The following is a 22,258-nucleotide window of genomic DNA, read 5'->3' as shown; positions in this document are numbered from 1 at the left end:
ATCCCTGTGAATCCTATTGATTTCGTAGAAATAGAGTTAACAGAGGTAAGTCTACCATAACTCTTAATTTGTTCTAGAAACACTGAATTTGGCATTTTGGTAACCAAAAAGGGTCCCAAATACACTATTTGGGAATCACTGCAATATATTTAAATGTATTTTTCTGTTATTTTTATATTTAACAATAATACTAGAATGTTGAAACGTCTACTTTTTAATTTAATTTATATAGGAGTTTTGAAAATAACTGGAACATTTACAAGCTTCTCTCGCACAAGAAGCCATCTGAATTTAAGGTAATATAATTTATAAATTGTAAGTATAATATAGATGAGATGAAACAACTGTCACACAGGCAAATTTGAAATCTAGAGCCCACTTATGCATACATGAATAACGAACGATCCATAGGTTAACACATGGACGCATGAGCTGGAGATAAAAAAATGAATGATCGTTAGTTGGAGAAAAACATATCTAAGCAACGTATTAATTGAACTTCCCTATAGACCAAGGGAGAATCATTGCTGACTATATATTGTACAGAAATCTCCCAAACCTTGCACATAAATTCACCCCGCATTGTAGTTACATATTGCACAGATACCCCTTATGTCTGCTCACCACCCAACCCACCCTTTGCTTGAGTCTTAACGAAAATCCTAATTGCACCTTCATGCTAACTGCAGTTTCTAACATAGGTAATAAGTCCACACCAGTTGTAAAGTGTATTGTTCTAATTTATATCAAGATATAAGGGCATATTCAAATAGGTGCGAAAAGTCAGTTTCTGCGGAAAAGTATCGCCAGTGACGTCATTTCGCCAGGCGAAAACTTATCCCCGTATTCAATTCCAAAGACTTTTCGCTGATGCGGAAAGTCAATGCATTGGAATAGGCGAAAAAGATTCGCCTATGAAAGCTGTCAAAAAAAGTGCAGAATTGGGGTTTTGGGGTGCAAACTTGCGGGAACCACCCTGCACCCTTGGGACAGCCCACGAAAGGTAAACTGTGTCAAAAAAAGTTTAAAAAATACTTAAGAACACCTCAAAAAATTACTTTGAAAAAGGGGGCGAAAAAGTATAAAGTTGGGGGACAAACTTAAAAACTAGCATAATAGACTCCAGGGGGGTCCCCAAGTATGCCCCAGGTGTTTTTAAAATTGCAGGTGCTTGCGGAAAGTGGATTTTTTAAGTTTTTTAAAACTTCACTTTAGCAACTTTAAAATATGCTTGCACCCATTTTCGTGTACCCCAAATTTGCTGGGACTACTTATTTTCTGCCAAAAAAACTGCTAAATGCTATTCTTCACCACTTTTGCAAAGACGCTAATTAACAGCTATTCAGATAATCTAAGTACCCCAAATACCTTCAGCAGGCCCATTCAGTGGTATCTATAGTGATGCCCAATGTCAGTGCATCTTTTGGGAGGTGTAGGGCTGATTTCCCCAAATCTGACAGAAATTTTCGACAGGTCCGAATTCGCCGCGTACCGTTTTCGCCAATTTGTAATTGAATACGGGGATAAGCGGGGACAAGCGCGATACTTTTTCGCATGGAAAACCAGCGATGTTGGCGAAAAGTCCGGCTTTCGAAATGTACAGGACTTTTCGCATCTAGTTGAATATGCCCCATAATCCCTCAAAAAAAACAACACTATCACAGGTTAAATTTTGGATGACCTTTAATTGGTGGTGCTCCCAAAGAATTTGTGATGAACACAAGTATGTATATTGCAAAAGGGCAAAAAAAGGACAAATATAAGCCTTTTTGGGGCACTCTTAGCTAGAAAAATATTATAGTAATGTGGCATGAATGAGTCTAAAACTTCTCTTTTTTTAAGATGTTTATATTAAAAGCTAACAATATATCCGATGAATAAGACACAAATCGTATAAATTACATATGTATAAAGAAAAATTATATTACGAACAATACATTAAATCTTATTCCAAAATCAAATGGAAATATTTAATCATGTGATAATTGCTCAGATGCAAATCTTTGGTGTGGCAGAAATTAATTACTTGCACTCTGTCCCTTTGAAAAAAAATCAAATGGTCTTGAACCATCAGGGATACACACCATTCAGTCATATGTGAGAGATAACTGGAAAGTAAATCAATCAGAAAATCCAGTTATAAATCAACAGCAATAAAGTGCTTTAAAGTCAGGATATATATAGGTCCCTAATCATCAGGATAAACACCTGGTATATCAAGTACTCAGAGTAAAAAATTCAGAAATACCTCCATTAATCATGGTTGAAAATATGAAAATTCTTTACTCAACCTCTCACTCGTATAGCCTAAAGTTCAACAGTAAATAGACATCACGCATAACAGGTCTTGAATGTTCAATCTTGATAATATATGTAGTGTGATTAGTGAAAGCTGTTATATAATTCAGCTTCGAAGGTAAAATCTTTGCATATAATAACACATAATTGCCCTGTAAGGTTCAGCCTGTGTAAATCAATCCCAATGCATGACAACCAGAAAAGCAGGGCTGCTGTCACCAAATAACAGGGACTTGATGGATTAACTAGATGGAAGAAAGTAAGGCCCAGGGTGCAGGAAACGACTGATCACGCTCTTATCCCTTGTTTGATGTTAGACAAGGGAAATCAGAAGTGAAGAGAGCGTTTGACCTGGGAGAAACAACAGGCAGCGTTTCTGCTGTCTGAGAAGTCAGCTGTGTCTTTCCCCTGTTGTACCCCTTTTCCACCAAAATTCCGGGTCTGACCCGGAGTTGGAACAGAGTTCCTATCCGGATCAGACCCGGATATTTAGCCGAGTCGGCGCCGCTCACACCGGAGTCGGGTCTGCATAGACCTGGCTTTCTCGGCGTGAAAGTGGACGCTTGGAGATTACGTCATCTCCAAGCGCCACTGAAGCCGGACCAATCGGCCGGTTAGCAGCGCACTCCAGGTCATCGTGACCCGAAGTGCGCTGCTCTCACAGCAGGGTTTCAAGGGCTACGCCCGTGTTAAACCCTGCTATTTACCTGGGTTGGATTGCCGGGTCACTCGACCCGGCGATCCAACCCTCTCCCCTTTTACACCAGGGAGCTGCCCGGGTTAACCCTGCAATAACCCGGGTTTTAGCTCCGGTGTAAAAGGGGTATTACTGAAGCATTGCAGGAGGAGTCACCGGCTTATGCTCAGATGAGAGAGCGCTATGTGAGGGAGAGAAAAAGTACCTGCGTAGAACGCGCGTTTCGCCGGAGAGATTGGTCACCTGATCAGGAGACCAAGCTCCCTGGCGAAACGCACGTCCTACGACTACCAGCTGCACATCGCAGCAGCAGCAGCCTCTCTGATACGCCGACATCACAGCCCCAGCTCCACGGACTGTGGACCGGCAGGTACTTTTTCTCTCCCTCACATAGCGCTCAGCGTTCACCCAGGTGAGAGATTGAGTAAAGATTTGCATATTTCCCACTATGATCACATGTACTTTTTGGGGTACAGTGTGTTTATTGGAGGTATTTCTGAATGTTTTGCTCTGAGTACTTGATATACCAGGTGTTTATCCTGATGATTAGGGACCTATAGATATCCTGACTTTAAAGATTTCTTTTGCAGTTGATTTATAACTGGATTTTCTGATAGTAATTGATTTACTTTCCAGTTATCTCTCACATATGACTGAATGGTGTGTATCCCTGATGGTTCAAGACCATTTGATTTTTTTCACAGGGACAGAGTGCAAGTAATTAATTTCCGCCATACCAAAGATTTGCATCTGAGCAAGTATCACATGATTAAATATTTCCATTTGATTTTGGAATAACATTTCATTTATTGTTAGTAATATTATTTTTCTTTATACATATGTAATTTTATACGATTTTGGGCCTGATTCAGAGCCGTTCGCTATTTGCGGTCGTTCGTTCAAAAACAAGGGGTGGCTATTCAAATGATCCGTTCGCAAATTGCAGTCTGTTCACACCTCTAAGTCTGAACGAGCGAGCAAAACATACGCTCGTTTATTTGATAAAAACGCCCCCTGGCCGCTCGCACCATACGTCATGTCCGCTATTTATTAGATTAATCGAGTACATCGTACAGCGTATGAACTGCTCGCTATTCTTGTGGTTGGTTTTTTCAACCGCTAATTTGCGAGCAGTTCTGAGTTAAAAAAAACCAAGTGACGTGGTCAATGACGCTGCTGTATTAATTATGCACTCCCTTAAAACGCCCGTTTTGACCTTTAAGCACGCCTGCGTTCGAATTCCACTCCCCCGTTTTCAAACACCTTCCCCTGTTACCACCCACATACGCCTCATTCTGTCACTCAAAATAGCAGGCACTCGCTATATAGCGTACAAACGATTTTCGGCCGCACTGACTGGTTCGCGCATGCGTACTAAAAACCGTACGCATGCGCAGATGTGCAAACATCGCTCGGAACGAGCGTACGGCCGCTAGCGAGCGGCTCTGAATGAGGGCCTTTGTGTCTTATTCACCGGATATATTATTCTCTTTTTTTTCTTTAAGGTGTTTATATTAAAAGCTAAGTTTTAAACTCATTCATACCCACATTACTATAATATTTTTTTAGCTAAGAGTGCCCCAAAAAAGCTAAAATTTGTCCTTATTTTTTGCCCTTTTGCAAAATACATACTTACCTGCAGTTTCTGCATGTCCTTAATTTACCTGGATCAAAAGTAATGTGTACAGTAGATGCATGGAGGAAGATACACCACATGGAGGGTCAAGAGACATTTATCTCTATGAACACTTGAACTGAAAATAAAGAATGATAATGATCTTAACCCAGCAAAGCAGTGACATCAGAGGAGAGGCCAAGTGTAGTCCGTCAGCAGCCAGAGCTCAGAGTTCTCTGAAAGCTGAGTAATAAACAGACTGTGTTAATGTAACTGGCAAATACACTTGCTCTTAGTGAGGCATCACTGAGGGCCATGGGTGGTCAAAAACTTGGGGCCCAAACTGTGAGCATATAACATTTGGTCCGCTGACCCTGTAAACTCATAATGGCCATTATTAATCCAAGGGCCATATGTTGTGCACCACTCATTTAAAGAACTAATAGAATCTGTTTGGGTTTCCTAGAAAAAAATCTCCTTTCCAGATGACATCAGATTTGGGACCTGGGGAACACTAGCACTTTTCACTTTTACTGTGGTATTCTCTTTGACTTTTCACCCCTAATTGCAGAGTAACTTCAATCTGGCAGTTCTGAATGTTGGTGCGCCAGCTGCTGGAATGAATGCCGCTGTTCGATCTGCTGTGCGAATTGGAATTTCTCAGGGCCATAAGATTTTCATGGTAAACGATGGATTTGAAGGACTGTCAAAAGGACAGGTAATACTGGACACAAATAATTTGTCAAAAATATGCTGTATTGTTATCTATTTGGTAATTTACATAACAAACAATTTGTAGTCAAACTTAAAAATACATTAATAAATTGAAAATGGGAAAACAGTTGTCTACAACTCCTTAATTGGAATAAGCAATGAAAAATAACCGTTTAAGTACATTCTGGAATGAGAATGTACAGTAGTGAAGCCCAGACACATTCTTATAAATTTCTGCACTTCAATATTAGGGTAATCTGTTGATGGGTCTATGAATGTCAAATATTTTGTGATGTTTTGGTTTGGGTATATGATTGGTCAGGCTGATTGGGGAGAAATATTGATATTTGTGCTTTGTGACTTATGTCGATATGCGAGTTATAAGTCTGCCACACACTTATCTATAGATTATTTCTACTATGACTCACAGGAATAAAATATAGATGAATAGATTTCTGTGTACACAGACGAATAGGAAATTTAATTAGCATGTTAAGTCACTCAGGACCCACTGAGGTGAACCTGTGTGGTCATTAGAATGCATAGCACTGAGTACATCGTGAAACCCAGATGCCCAATTTAAATGTACATTCACCTAGAGCAGGGGTGGCCAGACTTTTGGACTCTGTGATCTACTTTTAAAGCTAAAAATATTCCACCAAGTACATAAATTTGCTCACTCCGTAGGCATGATCCTGGAAATGGGGTGTGGTATGCAAAGAGGTGGCGTAGCCTCCTAACAAGGGGCGTGGGGACTGTCTTGCCAAAAACCACACATTGGCTCCCAAAGGAAAAAAAACAAACACACACACACACGTTGGCCCTCATAGCAAAAAAAAAACTAACAAAATGTCCCCCCACAAGAGAAAAAAACATTGTCCCTAACATAAAAAAAAATATAACATACATTAAATAGCCCCAGCCCCCCACAGAATACTGACCTGTCTTGAGAGAGAGGCGTTCCCAGTCCCTCCCTGTGCCAGCTTTGGGCAACACCAGCAGTCCAGCATCAGCCACAGTGTAGGCCTGGCAGTCTTGATCAGTCCACTCCAGGGTGCAGTACTGTGCCCCCTTTTAGGTCTGGTGCCTTCGAGTCAGGCCTGCCCTGTAATATACTAAACCCTGTACCTGCTTTAATACACAGGCAACAAATGGTTAATGTTGCACCACAGACTCATTGTGGGTCCAGGCATGAAGTGGAAGAACGGCATCTGCATACTATAACGAAAGGGGAATTATTGACTGTAAATCAGTGGCTTCTTTCTGGGTCACCACACCTCATAGTTATACTCTAAGTTTTGTTGCCAGTGTTAATAGTGTATTCACAACCAGCCCCACTACCCTGACAGGGCGTTCATTAGAGCTGCTTCTGCTGGCCCCTGAATCCCTCTGTAACTCCTGCTGTCTCTTTAGAGTTTCGGCCAATTGGAGTCAGATTTCATTTACCATATACTGTATTGGCCAATCAGTGAGTACGGCCAGTCTGTGAGGGGCGGAATACACACACAATCCCTGTGCCCCCCTTTAACCCGCCGGCTCTGGCACCAGTGCATGGGTGCTGTTACCACAGTCTACTGGTTGACCAGTCGATCGCGTTGGCCTGCCCTGCAGCAGTAAGCTGCGTCCAATAAGAATCAGCCTGATTCTTATTGGCTATTGCTGTCACAGTGAAAGCCGACGGAGACAGCCAAGGCTTCAGTTCGGCACAGCAGCCAATAAGAATCACACTGATTTTTATTGGACGCTGCTGCTGCGCGGGCCAACACAATCGGCTGGTCGAGTGTATCACGGTTTGGCCACCACTGACTTAGAGTAACTTGGTCTCCAGGACACTCCAATTACTTAGCAAGACTTGTAGATTGCACAGCCTTTTGTCTGTGTTTGCAGCTAAAGGAAGCAAGCACAGCGGGAGGTAATCAAACCACAAGTGTTTTTAGTCTAGGCACTCATGTGTGATTAGATATAGATAAAGATCAAAAGCCTCATTATCTTTCATCTGTTGTGATGTGAAATTGATATGTCTATTACAACTGAGAGCTTGCAAAATCCCATAAAGAATAACTGAGGTCGATGCGATTGGAAAATCTCTGACTGCTGTAGAGATATGAGTTATCTAACCTCTCGCACATCGCAATGCATCATATTTACACTCGTATTGCAGCTAAAATAACTGAGATTAATGTGAGGAAGCCACATTTTGGTTAGTCCTTACCCTGTGAAAGTTATGTAGAATTATTTTAATTTAAGTTAAAAGTGACATAGGCAGGTCTTTGTGGTCACATATTAATCAACCAGTCAGATGAGACTTGGATGACCTCATCAAAGGGCTTGATAATCATCTGTTCAAAGAGATGAGCACGCTTTGTTCTGGGTTCAGACTTTGGTAAACAATCCTATTGACAGACTAATCCATGACTTCCGCTTTTCTCCTAGCACAAATTAGCTGCGTGTTACGCCACACATCCACTAGCAGATGAGGCAACGACAGTGCAATTACAACATTGTAATCGTACCGGCGTTCCCCATCCCCTGCAGTGCCTACACTGAACGATTAGTCGTTCAGTGTAGGCACCCTCCATCATCCCCGAACATTTCAATCTTTCGTTATCGGCAGATTGACCGCCATGTTCAGGTGATGATTGATGTCGGAAACGACCAGCGGGAGCGCGCATCGCTGGTCGTTTCCAACATTTTAGTGCCCGATTCATGCACAGTGTCTGTTACAAGTGGGTTCAATCTAAAAGATCCCAGATGGGTGGATTCCCAGAAATGATACTTAAACAAAATGAATATAAAAGTGTAAATTTAATATACTTAGCTACAATTGTCTATTCATTCAGTAGATACAGCAATCACATCAGCAAAATCCAGGAGCCTTTCTCTCAGCATCTAGAGACTGGATTATTTTCAAATGGGATCTCCTGGCACTTCTGCAGTCAGTGTGGTTCCAGGAATAAGGCTGTCTCCACACTGACACAGTACAGCTAATATAGGCTAGACGCTGAGGGGAAAACTCCTGAATAGGCATTTTAAAAGGTATAAAGGTCATCTTTTGCAATACACACAAGTAGATTGAGACAGTAGGGGGCACTGTTGAGATTGAGTACATTTATGGTGTGTAGTTGAAGGTAAAACTATGTTGACACAGGCTTAAGTATATATTGTCTCATAACAATACATTTGTAATAGCTAACTAGTTAGCATTCTAAAACATATGGACATATATTGGACTGTGTCACAATCTGTATATGTTGCAAAACCGACTGAGAGCACTGAACATCAAAATGGCTTGAAAACTCAATTTTTGTTTCTCCTGTTACAATGTCGTTATCGTTCAGTCGTCCATTAATATATTAATATCTGCTAGTGGATGTACTCCATTAATCCTGTAAGTTAATTCCCTTTTTATTTGAAATTGCAACATATGTATGTAACCTGTAATCTTTTATATATTTATTTTTTTTAATTTTCTGTAATTTAAGCATTAAACTTCTTTTTGTAAATAAAGTATTCTTTATTAGTCTACTTCATATCTGCTTCAGAACCCAGGTTTGAGAAGACTATTAGACCCCTTAATGTTATACTATAACTGTATTTATTGCTAGAAGCAGGGGATAGACCAATTAACTGCTTGGTAGTCTGTGTCGCCAAGCCTGCACATGATATAGTAACTGTCATTAATTGCTAGAAGAGGGCAATCAACTAACTGCGTGGGAGTTGTGTCGCTGAGCCTGCGCAATTGTGTTATAGAGAGGGTATCGGTGGTGGCAGTAAAAGAAGAGTGGTACCGTCTAGTTATTCAAATTACGCCCATTTCCAGAGCATCCCGTCGGGGATACTTACGGAGGTCCCTGACACTGATACATTGTTAAAAGTGGTTAGGAAAGATCTAGGAATTTTGTATATATTAAATTTAACACCAATTACTAAATTAGTTGGAGATCCTCAAAAATGATTATAGGGAATTATGTGTATATAGGACTATTAGAGGATTATATTTTATAATACTATCTGTGCTGTAAAAGAAAGAAAACAGGGACTTAACTTATGCTGGGCATACACTATACAATTATCTGACCAATCCGCCCCAATATCGGCGGATCGGTCAGATAATTGCACAGTGTGGGCCTGATTCAGAGCCATTCGTAAGCGGCCGCTCGTTCGCTCCGAGCAATGTTTGCCCAACTGCGCATGCGTATGGATCGTTATACGCATGCGCGAACCAGTCAGTGCGGTCGAAATTCATGTGCTCGCAAAATAGCGAATGCCTGATAATTTCAGTGACAGAAAGAGGCGTATGTGGGTGGTAACAGGGGAAGGTGCTTGAAAACGGGGAGTGGAGATCCGATCGCAGGCGTGCTTAAAGGTCAAAACGGGCGTTTTATGGGTGTGCATAATTAAAACAGCAGCGTCATTGACCACGTCACTGGGTTATTTTATAGCCAGAACTGCTCGCAAAATTGTGGTAGCAAAAACCAACCACAAGAATAGCGAGCAGCTCATACCCTGGTCGATGTACTCGATTAATCTAATAAATAGCGGACATGACGTAGGATGCGAGCGGCCAGGGGGCGTAGTTTCCCAAAAAACGGCCGCAAGTTTTGTTCGCTCGTTCAGACCTAGAGGCGTGAACAGACCGCAAACAGCGAACGGTTCATTTGAATAGCCACCCCTATTTTCTGGACAAGCGAGCGCTAATTGCGTCCGGCTCTGAATCAGGCCCTGTATGCGGCCAGCCAATCAGAAAATATCGATCGGTCGTGCATGCCAGATACTCGATCCGATATTTTCATAGTGAAAGGCGGCCACATCGGACAGTGTATGTCCAGCCACAGTCGATCAACAGACGTTTCTCCTGTTCCTTCACAGGGAAGGATTGTGTAAATGTGTCTCAGGGTATGGCCACAATATCAGGCAGCAGGCAGTCAGTTAAAATGCCTGTCTGTCTGACAGACATTTTATCTGAACATGTATGCCCAGTATAAGAAATGTGGTGAGAAGTTTATGTAGAAATTGGATTTTTGGGCTATTAAAGAACCATGCAAATTTCTGTCTCTGTTACTGATTCTCTAGGTCAGGGGTGGGGAACCTTTTTTCTGCAGGGGGCCATTTTGATATATATAACATTCACGGGCTCGGTGCAGGCCACGCCCCCTCCATGTGATGCCACACGGGGCTGGGCCTCAATCGCTGGTGATTACAGCAATGCCCAGCGCATCCTGAGTATGCTCCGGGGAGCTGTAAGGGCAGCGGTGTGACCATCTGAAGCATCCTAAAGAACTCCAGGTGGCACTGCTGCATAGATTCTGGCTGCAAGGTGCTATTTTAGGTACCCTGCTAGCCAGATGAGGCTAGCAGGAAAAGCTCAGAGGGCCAGACAAAATGATTCCTAGGGCCTTATACGGCCCCTGGGCCTGAGGTTCCCCATCGCTGCTCTAGGTAAACCAGAGGGTTTATACAAAGACTCTAAAGTTTTTCCTCTACCAACCTGCAACATTGTGAGTAAATAATCACTCTTACTACATGCGTCATGCTTTAAGCATTATAATCTGTATGCCTTACAAATCAAAAACATAGATGACAGTTAAAATTCAAATATGTTTTCAAATAAAAGGTTTCCTGTTGCCAGCCCCCTCACCATTTTATCTGCGGGATTACTTGTTATCTGTTTTAAATTAAACAATTAATTTGTTTTTTCCTCATATTTTCTCCATCCCCCTTGAATTTACTCATTAGCTTTTTTTTTCCATAAAGTCAAGCCCTGCTTACATGTTTTTATAATTAATTTTAGTGTGTCTGTTTGCTTTTTTGCGGTTAAGTACACAGGTATTGATACTTAAGTTTTTCGGTAGTATTTTAGTTTAATTTGTATTGTAAATTGTTGTAAGTTTATTTGAGTAATGGCTATGTTACTGTACTTTCATTACTATATTCAGATTAAAGAAGTAACTTGGCATGATGTTGCTGGGTGGCTGGGACGTGGCGGTTCCATGCTAGGTACAAAAAGGTATGTAGAAGTAGATAAGATTTTTATTTTTTTTTAAATCAAAAATATCAACCTATTCACACATATAATGAATACAGTGTAATTGCCACGTGTAGTTTTTATTTAATATTTACATTTTCGTTAAATAGTATTACAGTCAAGGCCCTAACTACCGGTTTGTCAGTATGGCACTTGCCATGGGCGTCGGTCGATTTAAATGTGTGAGAGGAGAGCTGACTGGCATCCATAAATTCTAACCCATGGGGGGTTTGCAGATCTTTGCAAATTACCCCAGCCTTACCTTTTTGATCTGGGCTCAGTCAAGGAGCATCCTAGATATGTGGTCCAGAAGTGCAGCGCGCCCAACATCATGATGTCCCTATGCAGCTGAGCAAGTCCTTCACTTTGCCACGGTTCCCTGGGACCCTCAATGCACTACTGATTACAGTAGCCGAAAAGTCTCTGGAAAAATGACTAGCACCCAGCCATGCCATGGGGACACAGGGACTACGCTGGGGTATAGGCTGGCAGGTGGAGTCTAGGCACCAATGTACAGCCCAGGCTCCTCCTCCCCTATTCTCCGTCCCCAGCCCAGGCAGGCCAGTCTAGTTTAATGCCGCAGGAGCGGGCACCTAAGTAGTAAGGCTGCTAATGCAGCCTCATATTTTCTTCAGTTTTATTATTTAATTTTTTTCTTTCATGAGCAGGCAGCTTCAGTTATCCTATAGAACACCTGCAGTGCCGCTCCACCAACCCCGCCAGAGAGTGGGTCGGTGACCTCGGGCGGGTCCCTTGTGCACACGGAGGACCGCAGCCGGACGCCAGGGTAAGAACAGTTTCCTGCTTGCAGGGAGCCGCATGAAGTGCCGGTGTGGAGACCGCCGGCGGTGCTGACAAGCAGGCGGCCGGGACGCCTGCACCCCTCTAGACCATCTCTGCATGCAAGGTAGCAGGGGTCTGCAAAGCTCAGCGGCCCATTTCTGTATTATTGAGTGAGTACCAGCAGGGATCTGTAGGCGGCCGTTGTCCTGGGGCTCTATCTCAGTAGGGGGAGGTAGGCTCTCCTTGTTAGCCCCTCCCCTGCCCCATGGTATGATCCCTCACTGAGGCTTCCCGCCATGGGCTTATTCCTCCTCTCTCGTCCCTTGTACAGACACTGAGCAGTCATTTCAGAGCTGTGCTGCCTGCAGTTAGTCTTCAAAGAGGTTTGGCTCCTGTCTCCCTCTATACCTCCCCTCAGGTCAGGTTATACAGTTTAGCTCAATCCAGCTGACTGGGGTTGGATTGTTGAGCATTATCTGGCTATTATATTGCATATAAGGAGGAGGAGGCTCCTTTGCTGTGTACATGTAGACACTGTTATGCTGGTCTTTCCCCACAGGATGCGGTCCAGGATGGTCTCTGTGTTACTCAGACACACAGCAAGATGTCCCATCTACTGGTTCCAACCAGGAACCGACATGGGCGGCCAACTTGTCGCAAGTAATGTCTCAGTTGATGGATCGCCTTACAACTCCCGCACCTGTCCTTCCTACTTTGTGGGTTCAAGCCGCCCCTATTGTACAGCCTCATTTGCAGCTGCCTGCACTGGAACCCCCATGGATGAGCACCTTCTCACAATCAGTGCAGGGCTTAGCACAGGTGTCTGCCTCCTTTCAGCAAATGCTGGATAAGGACTGTACTTCTGGATGCAGACCGTCCAGATGCATTGCATCCTTTCACCCGCTCCCTGACGAGAAGCGTAGCAAATGGGAGTCTACCTCCTCCTGTTGACTCGCACATTGCCTGTCTCATCAAGAGTTCTGCACTTCCTATTTCAAATACGGCTTCCCTCAAGGATCCAACGGACAGGAAGTTGGAAAATTTCCTTAAGGGAATTTATGCACATGCAAGTGCTATCGCATGTCTGGCCATGGCATCTGCATGGGTTGTAAAGACGATTGGCGCTTGGGCGGATGCTCTAGAGGAGGGCCTTATGTCAGGGGCCCATGGCAACCAGCTATTAACTCTGGTAGTGCATATCAAGCAGGCTGCTTCCTATGTGGATGAAGTGGCTCTTGACACTGGCACCTTAACTTCCAAGGTGTCAGATTCTTCTGTGTCAACCAGAAGGACCCTCTGGCTGCGCTCCTGCCGCACTGACTTGGACTCTAAGAAGGCCCTTGAGGCACTTCCTTATTCCGGTGACTTTCTATTTGGGCCAGAATTGGATAAGATAGTGGCCACAGTGGTGGCTTCCAAGACAGCGTTTCTACCTTCAGCAGCCGCCCCTAGAGCTCGAGCATCCTCTTTAGTCACCTGCCTTCGAGGCTTTGGATTCAGAGGGCCTTCGTTGGCTCACGTGGAAGACTTGAGGCTATTGCTTCGACTCAGAGAGTATTGGACTTGAGCGCTGTGTCATGTCGCTCTCATTTTCTGGTCTTTCATTCGCACCGGGCCGTTCTTTGGACTCGACTTGGCTATCTTCCTATGCTGGTTTCCAGATTCCATATCAAGCAAGAGATGGTGGTCCTGGATTTTCAGTCTCCGGAGGATTCGGCGGATGAGGCCTCTTTAGATGTTGTGAGGGCTCTCTGCATCTATGTAGAATGTACCAGGGATATCCAGAAGTCGGATTCTCTTTTTCTCTATGGTTTCCACAAGTGTGGCTGGCTGGCTACGAAGCAGACCTTAGCCAGGTGGTTCTGCTTAACCATCCACCTCACTTATGTGGCGGCAGACCCCCTGGCTGTAGTGACTGCTCATTCCACAAGATCGGTTGGTACCTCTTGGGCAGCTTGTCATGGGTCCTTTGCGGAGCAGCTTTGCAAGGCGGAAGCGGCCTTTGGGCGACGGGTACTCAGTGCAGCTCAGGAGCGTCCCCTCCCATTGGGACGTCCGCAGCATAGTGCGTGTCCCATATGGACTGTGATGAAGAAAAGGAGACTTCTGTCTTACTTGTTAAGTCCTTTTCTTCTAACTCCATAGGGGACACAGGGCGCCATCCCTGTGGGATTTCTCCTCGTGTTCTGGTTTCCCTATCTCTTCGGGTGTTTGTATCTGTGTGTGCCCGTCTTCCTTCTCTTTCCCACTCCGGCCTTGGGCTTGCTAACTTGACTGGGCTGAGGGCAGGGTATAGGGGAGGAGAAGCCTGGCTGCACGTTCCTGAAGATTTTAACTGTTTGGTGCCCAGACTAACTCCACCTTCCAGCCTATACCCCAGTGTAGTCCCTGTGTCCTCTATAAGTCTCCTTTTTACCTGGTTGTCAGTGCAGCTTTAACAGAATAATAACTATGGAAAATAAAATCACCTTTCATACATGATCATGAGCTTAGTTGTCTTTTACCAAGCACTTTTTTACAAATACTCTGTGGAACCCATGATTTTCTCATTAGTAGAGGTATACATAAGCAGGAATATGTTTTCTACTATGATGCTATAGTTTATTATTATTACCAATGCAGAAGGTACTCCAAAATATAAATTTGTTTTAGTTATTGGTGTGTTATTTTTAAATACTAGTACTATGTAACTAGTATTTTGGACTCGTCATTCACTGGGTCACTAGCTCATTATTGCAGGGTTTCAGCTTTTCTCTCTTTCCCCACCTTCCCATGTCCCCCCACTATTCTATCTCTCTGCCCCTTTCTTATCCCATCTCTCTCCCCTACTATTTCTATCTTCCTGCCCTGTCTCTGTCTGTCTCCTTTTCCCTGTCTTCCCTCCCCCCTCTTTTGCCCCTTCTTTCCCTAACTCTCTACCCACCTTTTCTATCTCCCCATTTTTTCTCAACCCCTCATCCGGTTTTCACTGTGGACAGATGATTCTGCAATGCCAGGTTACATGCAAATATAGATATTGCGTGTGCAGTTATTCTGCATGTGGTTAGTGGGCTGGGGCATGGAAGGCACACAATAGAAACCAATAGTTAGGTTCCAGCTAAAACCATAGGCTCCTCAAACTGATGTTGGTGCATGACCAAATGGAAAAAAAAAAATATTTTCATTATTCATTTATTGTAGTAATTAATGGATATTAGTCTTGTGCTATATTTAGGCTGGTCTGGTCCAACGTAGTGCTTGCCACTTACTTGCACTTTCACCTATATTTTGTTACCGATGTTCCCTGTTACTTTTTATTCCTTCCTCAGTTTACAGTCTTTACTCCTGAACTTCCCACCTATTGCCTGCCTTTTGTTGACTCTGCTGCTGTGTTCCCCTTTGCATTTCACAGACTCTCTTGCCCCCTGTCCACTTACTTCCTCATCCCCAAAAAAAGGGTTAAGCAATATATGTAATGTAATGTTAACTCACAGATGGCCATCTCTAGTCTATTGTTTCCCTGCACTCCACTCTCAATATATCTTGTACATGCCCTGAACTTACATTTTATTCCTGGCCTTCTCTTTCGTTTCTGCCTAATCATTTGTCTGTGCCCTTGCCTTGCTTCTCTGCCCTCTCCATGGCTCTTGATAACAGTTCTCAGTCCCTGTACATTGCTTGCCGTTTTGAGCAGCTGGTACCTTTTGAGCTCAGCCCACCTGTGCAGCCAGTGAGATACAGCCTGCCGGTAATCCATGCGGGTGGTGCAGAAGTTCCTTGCACGGGACACATGTTGCACAACCCCAAGTATGACTTCCTTCTCTGGCATGGCCGGTATTCAATTAGCTGCGAAAAGCAACGAAAACGTGATGTTTTCGCCTGTACCGAGTTGAAGTTATCATGTACAGTGCGTGCTCCCGCTTTTCGACCTATTCAATTGCAAAATGGGAGAAAACGCGGACGTGCGAGTGTCGCGAAATTTTAAGCTAGCGAAAAGGACTTATTTTTTGGGGGAAATCAGTCTGTACCCCAAAAAAAGCATAAATGACCCTGGTACTCCATATAGAAGTGTATTAATAGCTGTATTTTAAAGTATTTTGGGTTCCTAAATTGAGTGAAATGGCTGTTATATGCACTTTTGCATTAGTATGAAAAAATTATATAAAGCAATGTCCTTGGTGAAAAATAATTGCTGTAGTTAAATTGGGGGTACAGATAAATGGGTACTAGTATTTGGAGTTAATAAAGTGCATTTTAAAAAACTTAATAAAAAACACCTGCTGCAGCCCCCTGCAATCCTAAAACACCTGTCACATCCGTACAGCACCAAAATTACCAGATCCAATACTTAAAACCCATTTTCAAACACTATTTTAAATTTTCACCCCAAAAATGACATGCCTTTTTTAGGGGGTATTAAGATAAATTTTTTATTTTATTTTGTCTAATTAGTCTAAAGGGGGGAGGGGGGGTTGGGGGGCAAATGGTTCTGAACCAAGTCCCCACATTTTTACTCAAAAATAGGGATTTTGCACATATTTTCTCCAGCTTTTGGGTGGAGAAACTTTTTCGCCTGTTTTTGGCTATGTTTTTGACCAGACGAAACATCCTGGAATTGAATAGGGCGATACTTCGGAAAGTGGCGAAAACTTTTCACCGATCGCGGCTTTTCGTCTCTAATTCAATACGGGCCCCTGCTGGAGTTATTTGCAGTTACCCAAACCCCATCTGTTTGTCGGTCATTGCTGGCAGTTATAGCTGTTAGCAGGGGTTGCATAAGGTGTCCATCAACTGCACTACGCCTGTGATACACAGACACTTTACAGGATTATATTATACTAGCTAAAATACCCAGCGTTGCCTGGGTTGAAGACTGGACCTTGAAGTACACCTGCAGCCTTTATTTGTTTACATTGTCCTTGTCTATAACCCCATTCCATTGATTCTGAAAAGTACCCCACTGTTTGCTAACATTCATGCAGACAGTGGCTTAACTACCGTGGGTGCAAGGGGTGCGGCTGCTATAGTGCCCGAGCTGCCTCTGTTGCTTGTCACTCCCCCTGCACCTAGTCACGCACACAAGGTGGGCCGGTCCAGTCATGCCGCCGAGGGGGGCCAGAGTGTCAGCAGTGTTGATTTGGTGCCGGCCCGCGAGCTGGTTACAGCTGGTGCACTGGCAGGCAGACATAGAGAGACATCGCCGCTAGTCACGTGGCACTCAGAGCTTGCAGACCAGCAGCCAAAAAGCTGCCATTGGCTGATGGTCCACGAGCTCTGATTGGCTTGCGACCAGCGCAAGATTTAAATTGTGCCAGCGCTGTCTGTCCATGTCTGCCTCTGCTCCAGCTGTAATTAGCTGGCGGCTCGGCACCAAATCCACACCTGCTGGGCTGCTGATGGCACACAAGGGGAGGCGAGAGGCTGCTGGAGGGACATGGGAGGTGAGTTGCTGGGGGGACATAATGCGTAAGGGTCATTACTGTGTGGCATAATGTGTAAGGGGCACTACTATTGTGTGGAATAATGTGCTATATGGGACAATACTACTGTGTGGCATAATCTGTAAAGGGCATTACTGTGTGGTATAATGTGTAAGGGGCATTACTGTGTGGCATAATGTATAAGGGGCACTACTTGGGGCATAATGTGTATAAGGGGTACTACTGAGTGGCATTACCTGAATGGATTTTGAGGCATAACATGAATGGATTCTGTGTGGGGACAAATCTATGTGTTTTTTTTTACCTCTGGGGGGAGGCCTTTTTAAGATCTTGCTATGTGGCTCAGCACTAGTTACGCCCCCTTGCATGCAAACACAGAGGGCTGACTAATACCCTTTTTCCATTTGCCAAAATACCCGGGTTATTGCCATGTCAACCCGGGCAGTGGCTCAGTGGAAAATTGTCCTAGGTAAAATCACGCATTGACCTAGCATTTCTTCCCAGGACTCTAGCAGAGTTTTACGCGGGTAAAACCCTGCTCAGGCTCAGTGGAAACGGGTTGCCCTGGTCTTCCGACCCGTTTCCCGCTTGGTGTTTGGCTGTAATTCGGGAGGCTGTCTGTGTGACAGCTGTCACCGGGAAGGGAGAGATTACAGCCTCCCCGTATGGTCCGGACTGGAGAGGCTGTAATCTCTCCCCCCTGCTCGGTGACAGCTGTCACAGGCAGCTTCCCGAATTACAGCGTTCCCCCTCCGGAAGGACCCTTTCCAATGGTCGTCGGCCCGCTCCGGTCCGGCGTTCAGGGAAGAGATGGAGTTTCCGGCGTGGCACTTAGTGATGACATCTTCGCCAAGCGCCGGCGCTGCACCCAGATGCAGTGTGATATTCCCGGGTCGACGCCGTAAAGGAAATAGGGCAAATCCCGGGCCAGATACGGAACTTTTGGTGGAAAAGGGGTATAATATACAGTATATGGTCATTTTTAAATTTAAATCTAGAGATAGCCCTAGCATGTGTCATAAAGTTTGGCACTTTGTGAGGGTAAAAGGATACTTTTGAAGCTGTCACATAGATTTTTGGTGGTCTGCTAATTTCCACTGGTCAAACTACACCACCATGACAAATTTGCTGGAACTTGGCCCAAAACTCTGTCTGTCTGTCCTTTATGCGTGGCCAGACACGCTTTCTTGCTTATTATATAGATGATAATGTTTTGTAAATAATAATTCTTATTCAAGCTGTCCATTTGTCAATAATAAAGTAGGGAAAGCTGCCTAAGGTGAGAGGGAAGTAAGAAGTGACAATCATACTTTCTTCTTCCTCCACTAGGGGCACAGGAACAACTCTGGTGCCCAGACTCTCCTCTTCAGGCTATACCCAAATGGTTAATGAAAATTACCCACAAGCCCAGACTCCTCTCCTCTATACCCCGCTCCCAGGCACTGGACCTCAGTTTGAGTTTGGTACCGGCCGGAGCTGGGCACCAGTTTATAGGGGGGCTACTTTAGGTGGTCCTCCGATTTTTATTTCATTTACTTTATTTTTATTTTAATAGTTTGAGTGGGCAGTGTAAGGTGTCCTATAGGACGCCCTCACTACCGCTCCACCAACCCCAGCGCCGGTGGCTGCAGCACTTGCGACTGGGTCAGTGACTTCGGCCGCCGACTACCATGCACAAACGAGCCACCAGCCACAGCTGGAGCACATCAGGGGATATAAGGTAAGGTGGCTGCCGGAGCAGGAGACCTTCGGCAGTGCTGGCAGTGAGGGGCACCCGGTCTGACCGCGCTCACCACTAGAGCACCAGGGAATTTGTCATGGAGCAGGGGCTGCTTTAATGCAGCAGTAGCCATTATCACTGGGGGTTAGGCCAGCCGGGGGAAGCGGGTGCTTCCCTGTTCGCCACTCCCCCTCTCCTGGGGTGCGATTTACCTACGAGGCCAGCAAGCCCCAGGCATATTTTCTATGCACACCTGCCCCACTAGAATGCTGAGCGGCCATTTTAGCTATAGCCTGTCTCAGCATCAGAGGGTGCAGCAGGGCTCCTGTCTCCTCTGACAGCCTGCTCCTAGCAGCTGCGCTACTTTTCTGCTCCTTCCAGCTACATTTGGCTGGTTTGTTGAGCTTTGCCCACATGTTCTGCATCGAGTGGTCTGAGTGTATGGTCCCTGTATGTAAGTGTACTTTCCTCATATCTGTGCCGCTGGGGCGGTCACTGAGGGTACATCCCTTGCAGGGATAAGTACTATTTTAAGTTGTATACCTTGCTGGTAGTGGCTACAGAAAAGCAGGTATATTTAATAGTACAAGTGTGTTCACTGTATACTAGCACTGAAAGACCCTGATTTGCTTACACCTTACTAATTGTTTAGTGTGTATTTTTTTTCCTGCGACTTACAGTATGTCCAGAAATAAAGCTACTAAGGAGGCTGGCGGTACTGCATTGCGCTCTTGCAAACACTGTCTTGGTGTCATTTCTCCGGAGCATGACGGTCTGTGTGTCAATTGCTTTGGGGCCCTGCAACAGGTCATTTTGTTTATGGTTTCTTCTCAAGAACCGGCTTGGGCGTCTCGGCTGACTCGGGTAATGTCACAAATGTTGGACCGTATGTCAATGCCAGTATCACCTGCCCCTGTTGCTGTGCTACAGCTCTCCATGACAGAGCCACCCTGGATGCAAGCTTTTTTCCAGTCTGCCCAGGGGTTAGCTCAGGTGTCCACATCCTTTCAGCAGATGTTGATAGAGTTAGGGCTCCTAGGCGTAGACCTGCTCCACGTGAAAGTTCCACTCCATTATCTGCAGGAAGTTCAGATTCAGAGAGATCCTCAGATGGCGAGGCTAGCGCTTCCATTACCTCAGACGTGGAGACATCTTCTGTCCCCAAAGAGGCTATGTCTCCTGTAGATGTGGAGGCTCTTATCAGAGCAGTTAAGACTATTTTGCTAGTTTAGGATTCGGAGCAACCTCCTGGATCCAAAGCACCTATCTTTAAAAGACAGAAAGTCGATGGCAGAATTTCCATCTTCTGCACAACTAGATGATCTCCTGGCAAAGGCGTGGACTCACTCTAGTAGGCGGTTCCAAGTTTCTAAGCGTAGCTACCTTTTACTCTCTTCCTGCTGCGGATAGGGCTAAGTGGGAGTCTCCTCCCCCAGTGGATACCCACATTACATGGCTTATTCGGTCATCCCTCAAAACAACCCTGGTCCAGCCTCAAAACCAACAGAAAAGCCTGCCGCATGATGGGGCAGGCCTCCTCACGGAGGTCCTCGGAGTGGGAGGCCAGCTTCTCGGGGGACGTTTTTCCTGTTTCCCCGTCCCAAAAAGGGTTCTGTTTTTATGCCAATCTCTTTCTAGAAGCCGAACTAGTCTTTCCAACCCATCCTCAATTTAAAACACCTGAACAAATTTCTTCTGATTCCCTTTTCCCAAGGTTTGCTGTCCAAACCAGAAACTACCAAATGCAGGCGTTGCCCTTTGGACTGTCAACAGCACATCTGCGCCGCAGGGGCGTCAGAATCTTACCATACCTGGATGACCTGCTTCTCATAGCAGTCTCCAGCAGTTCTCAGGGATCACATCCATATGACGTGGAGGTGCTTCAATCACATGGGTGGAACATCAATTGGAAGAAGTCAACGCTATCTTCATCCCAGAAGATGCTCCATCTGGGAGCTTTGTTAAATTCCAGAGCGAGAGTCTTCATCCCTCCGGACATGATTGTGTCATTACAAACCAAAATTTGCACCTTTCTCAGTCAGTGGCGAGTGTCCATTCACTCGTGCATACAAGTTCTGGGGGTCATTGGTGGCAACTTCCAACGTGGCCTCTCCACGTCTCTGAGGCGTTGGATCAAGTCACGTCCGAACTTCAAGGCTCAGATTCTCCTACAGGAAGTTCGTCTCTCCCTACTGTGATGGCTCCAGTGTTCTCATCTGGACAAGGGACGTCCCTTTTGGATCCAGGACTGGATCTCTCTCACCACCGATGCAAGCCTTTGGGGGTGGGTGGCTGTAACTTGTCAACTAACCTTTCAGGGACGTTGGAAAAGTCAGCAAGCTATCCATCAACATTCTGAAGATTTGTGCCATTTACAGGGCTCTATGTCAGGCACAATGCCTCCTTTTGGGATGTCCAGTGAAGCTGCAATCGGACAACGCAACCACGGTGGCCTACATAAATCACCAGGGCGGCACTCGCAATCTAGGAGCATGGCAAGAAGTCAGCAGAATTCTTCGCTGGGCGGAGTGGCATCTTCCAGCACTGTCCGCAGTTTTCATACCAGTCATTCAAAATTGGGAAGAAGACTTCCTAAGTAGTCAGGATGTACATGCAGGCGAGTGGGCGTTACAGCCGGACGTCTTCCAGCTGTTAGTCCGTTGCTGGGGCCTACCAGACATCAACATGATAGCGTTTCGCTACAATCACCAGCTTCCGAGATATTGCTCCCACACCAGGGATCCAGGAGCTTTCCTGGTAGATGCACTCGCTGTTCCCTGGACCTTTCCACTGATTTAGGTCTTCCCTCCGATATCCATGATCCTAGTGGCTCCGGATTGGCCCTGGAGGGGTGTGGTATGCAGATCTTCCGGGCCTGTCCATAGACTCCCCACTGTGCCTTCCACTGTGGCCAGACCTTCTGTCTCAGGGCCCCTGCTTCCATCCAGGATTTAGCCTGTCTTGCTTTGATGGGGTGGCTCTTGAG

General features: G+C 45.1%; 1 protein-coding gene across 3 annotated transcripts in view; it reads left to right on the top strand.

The window, feature by feature from the left end:
* The window catches only part of PFKL (phosphofructokinase, liver type), a 238,173-nt gene that overhangs the window by 139,505 nt on the left and 76,410 nt on the right, over positions 1 to 22,258 (top strand). For all 3 annotated transcript variants that reach the window (XM_088451029.1, XM_088451031.1, XM_088451030.1), the window contains 3 exons: positions 233 to 296; positions 5,182 to 5,328; positions 11,261 to 11,331. In XM_088451029.1, coding sequence (XP_088307155.1) covers positions 233 to 296; positions 5,182 to 5,328; positions 11,261 to 11,331 — 282 coding nt within the window. The remainder of the gene's footprint in view (positions 1 to 232; positions 297 to 5,181; positions 5,329 to 11,260; positions 11,332 to 22,258) is intronic.

Source organism: Taudactylus pleione, unplaced genomic scaffold (genome assembly GCF_031769625.1).
Source record: "Taudactylus pleione unplaced genomic scaffold, aTauple2 ptg000536l, whole genome shotgun sequence".
In the NCBI taxonomy this organism is placed as follows: domain Eukaryota; kingdom Metazoa; phylum Chordata; class Amphibia; order Anura; family Myobatrachidae; genus Taudactylus; species Taudactylus pleione.
The sequence above is the reverse complement of the archived record's forward strand: the minus strand, read 5'-3'. Positions and strand labels throughout refer to the sequence as shown.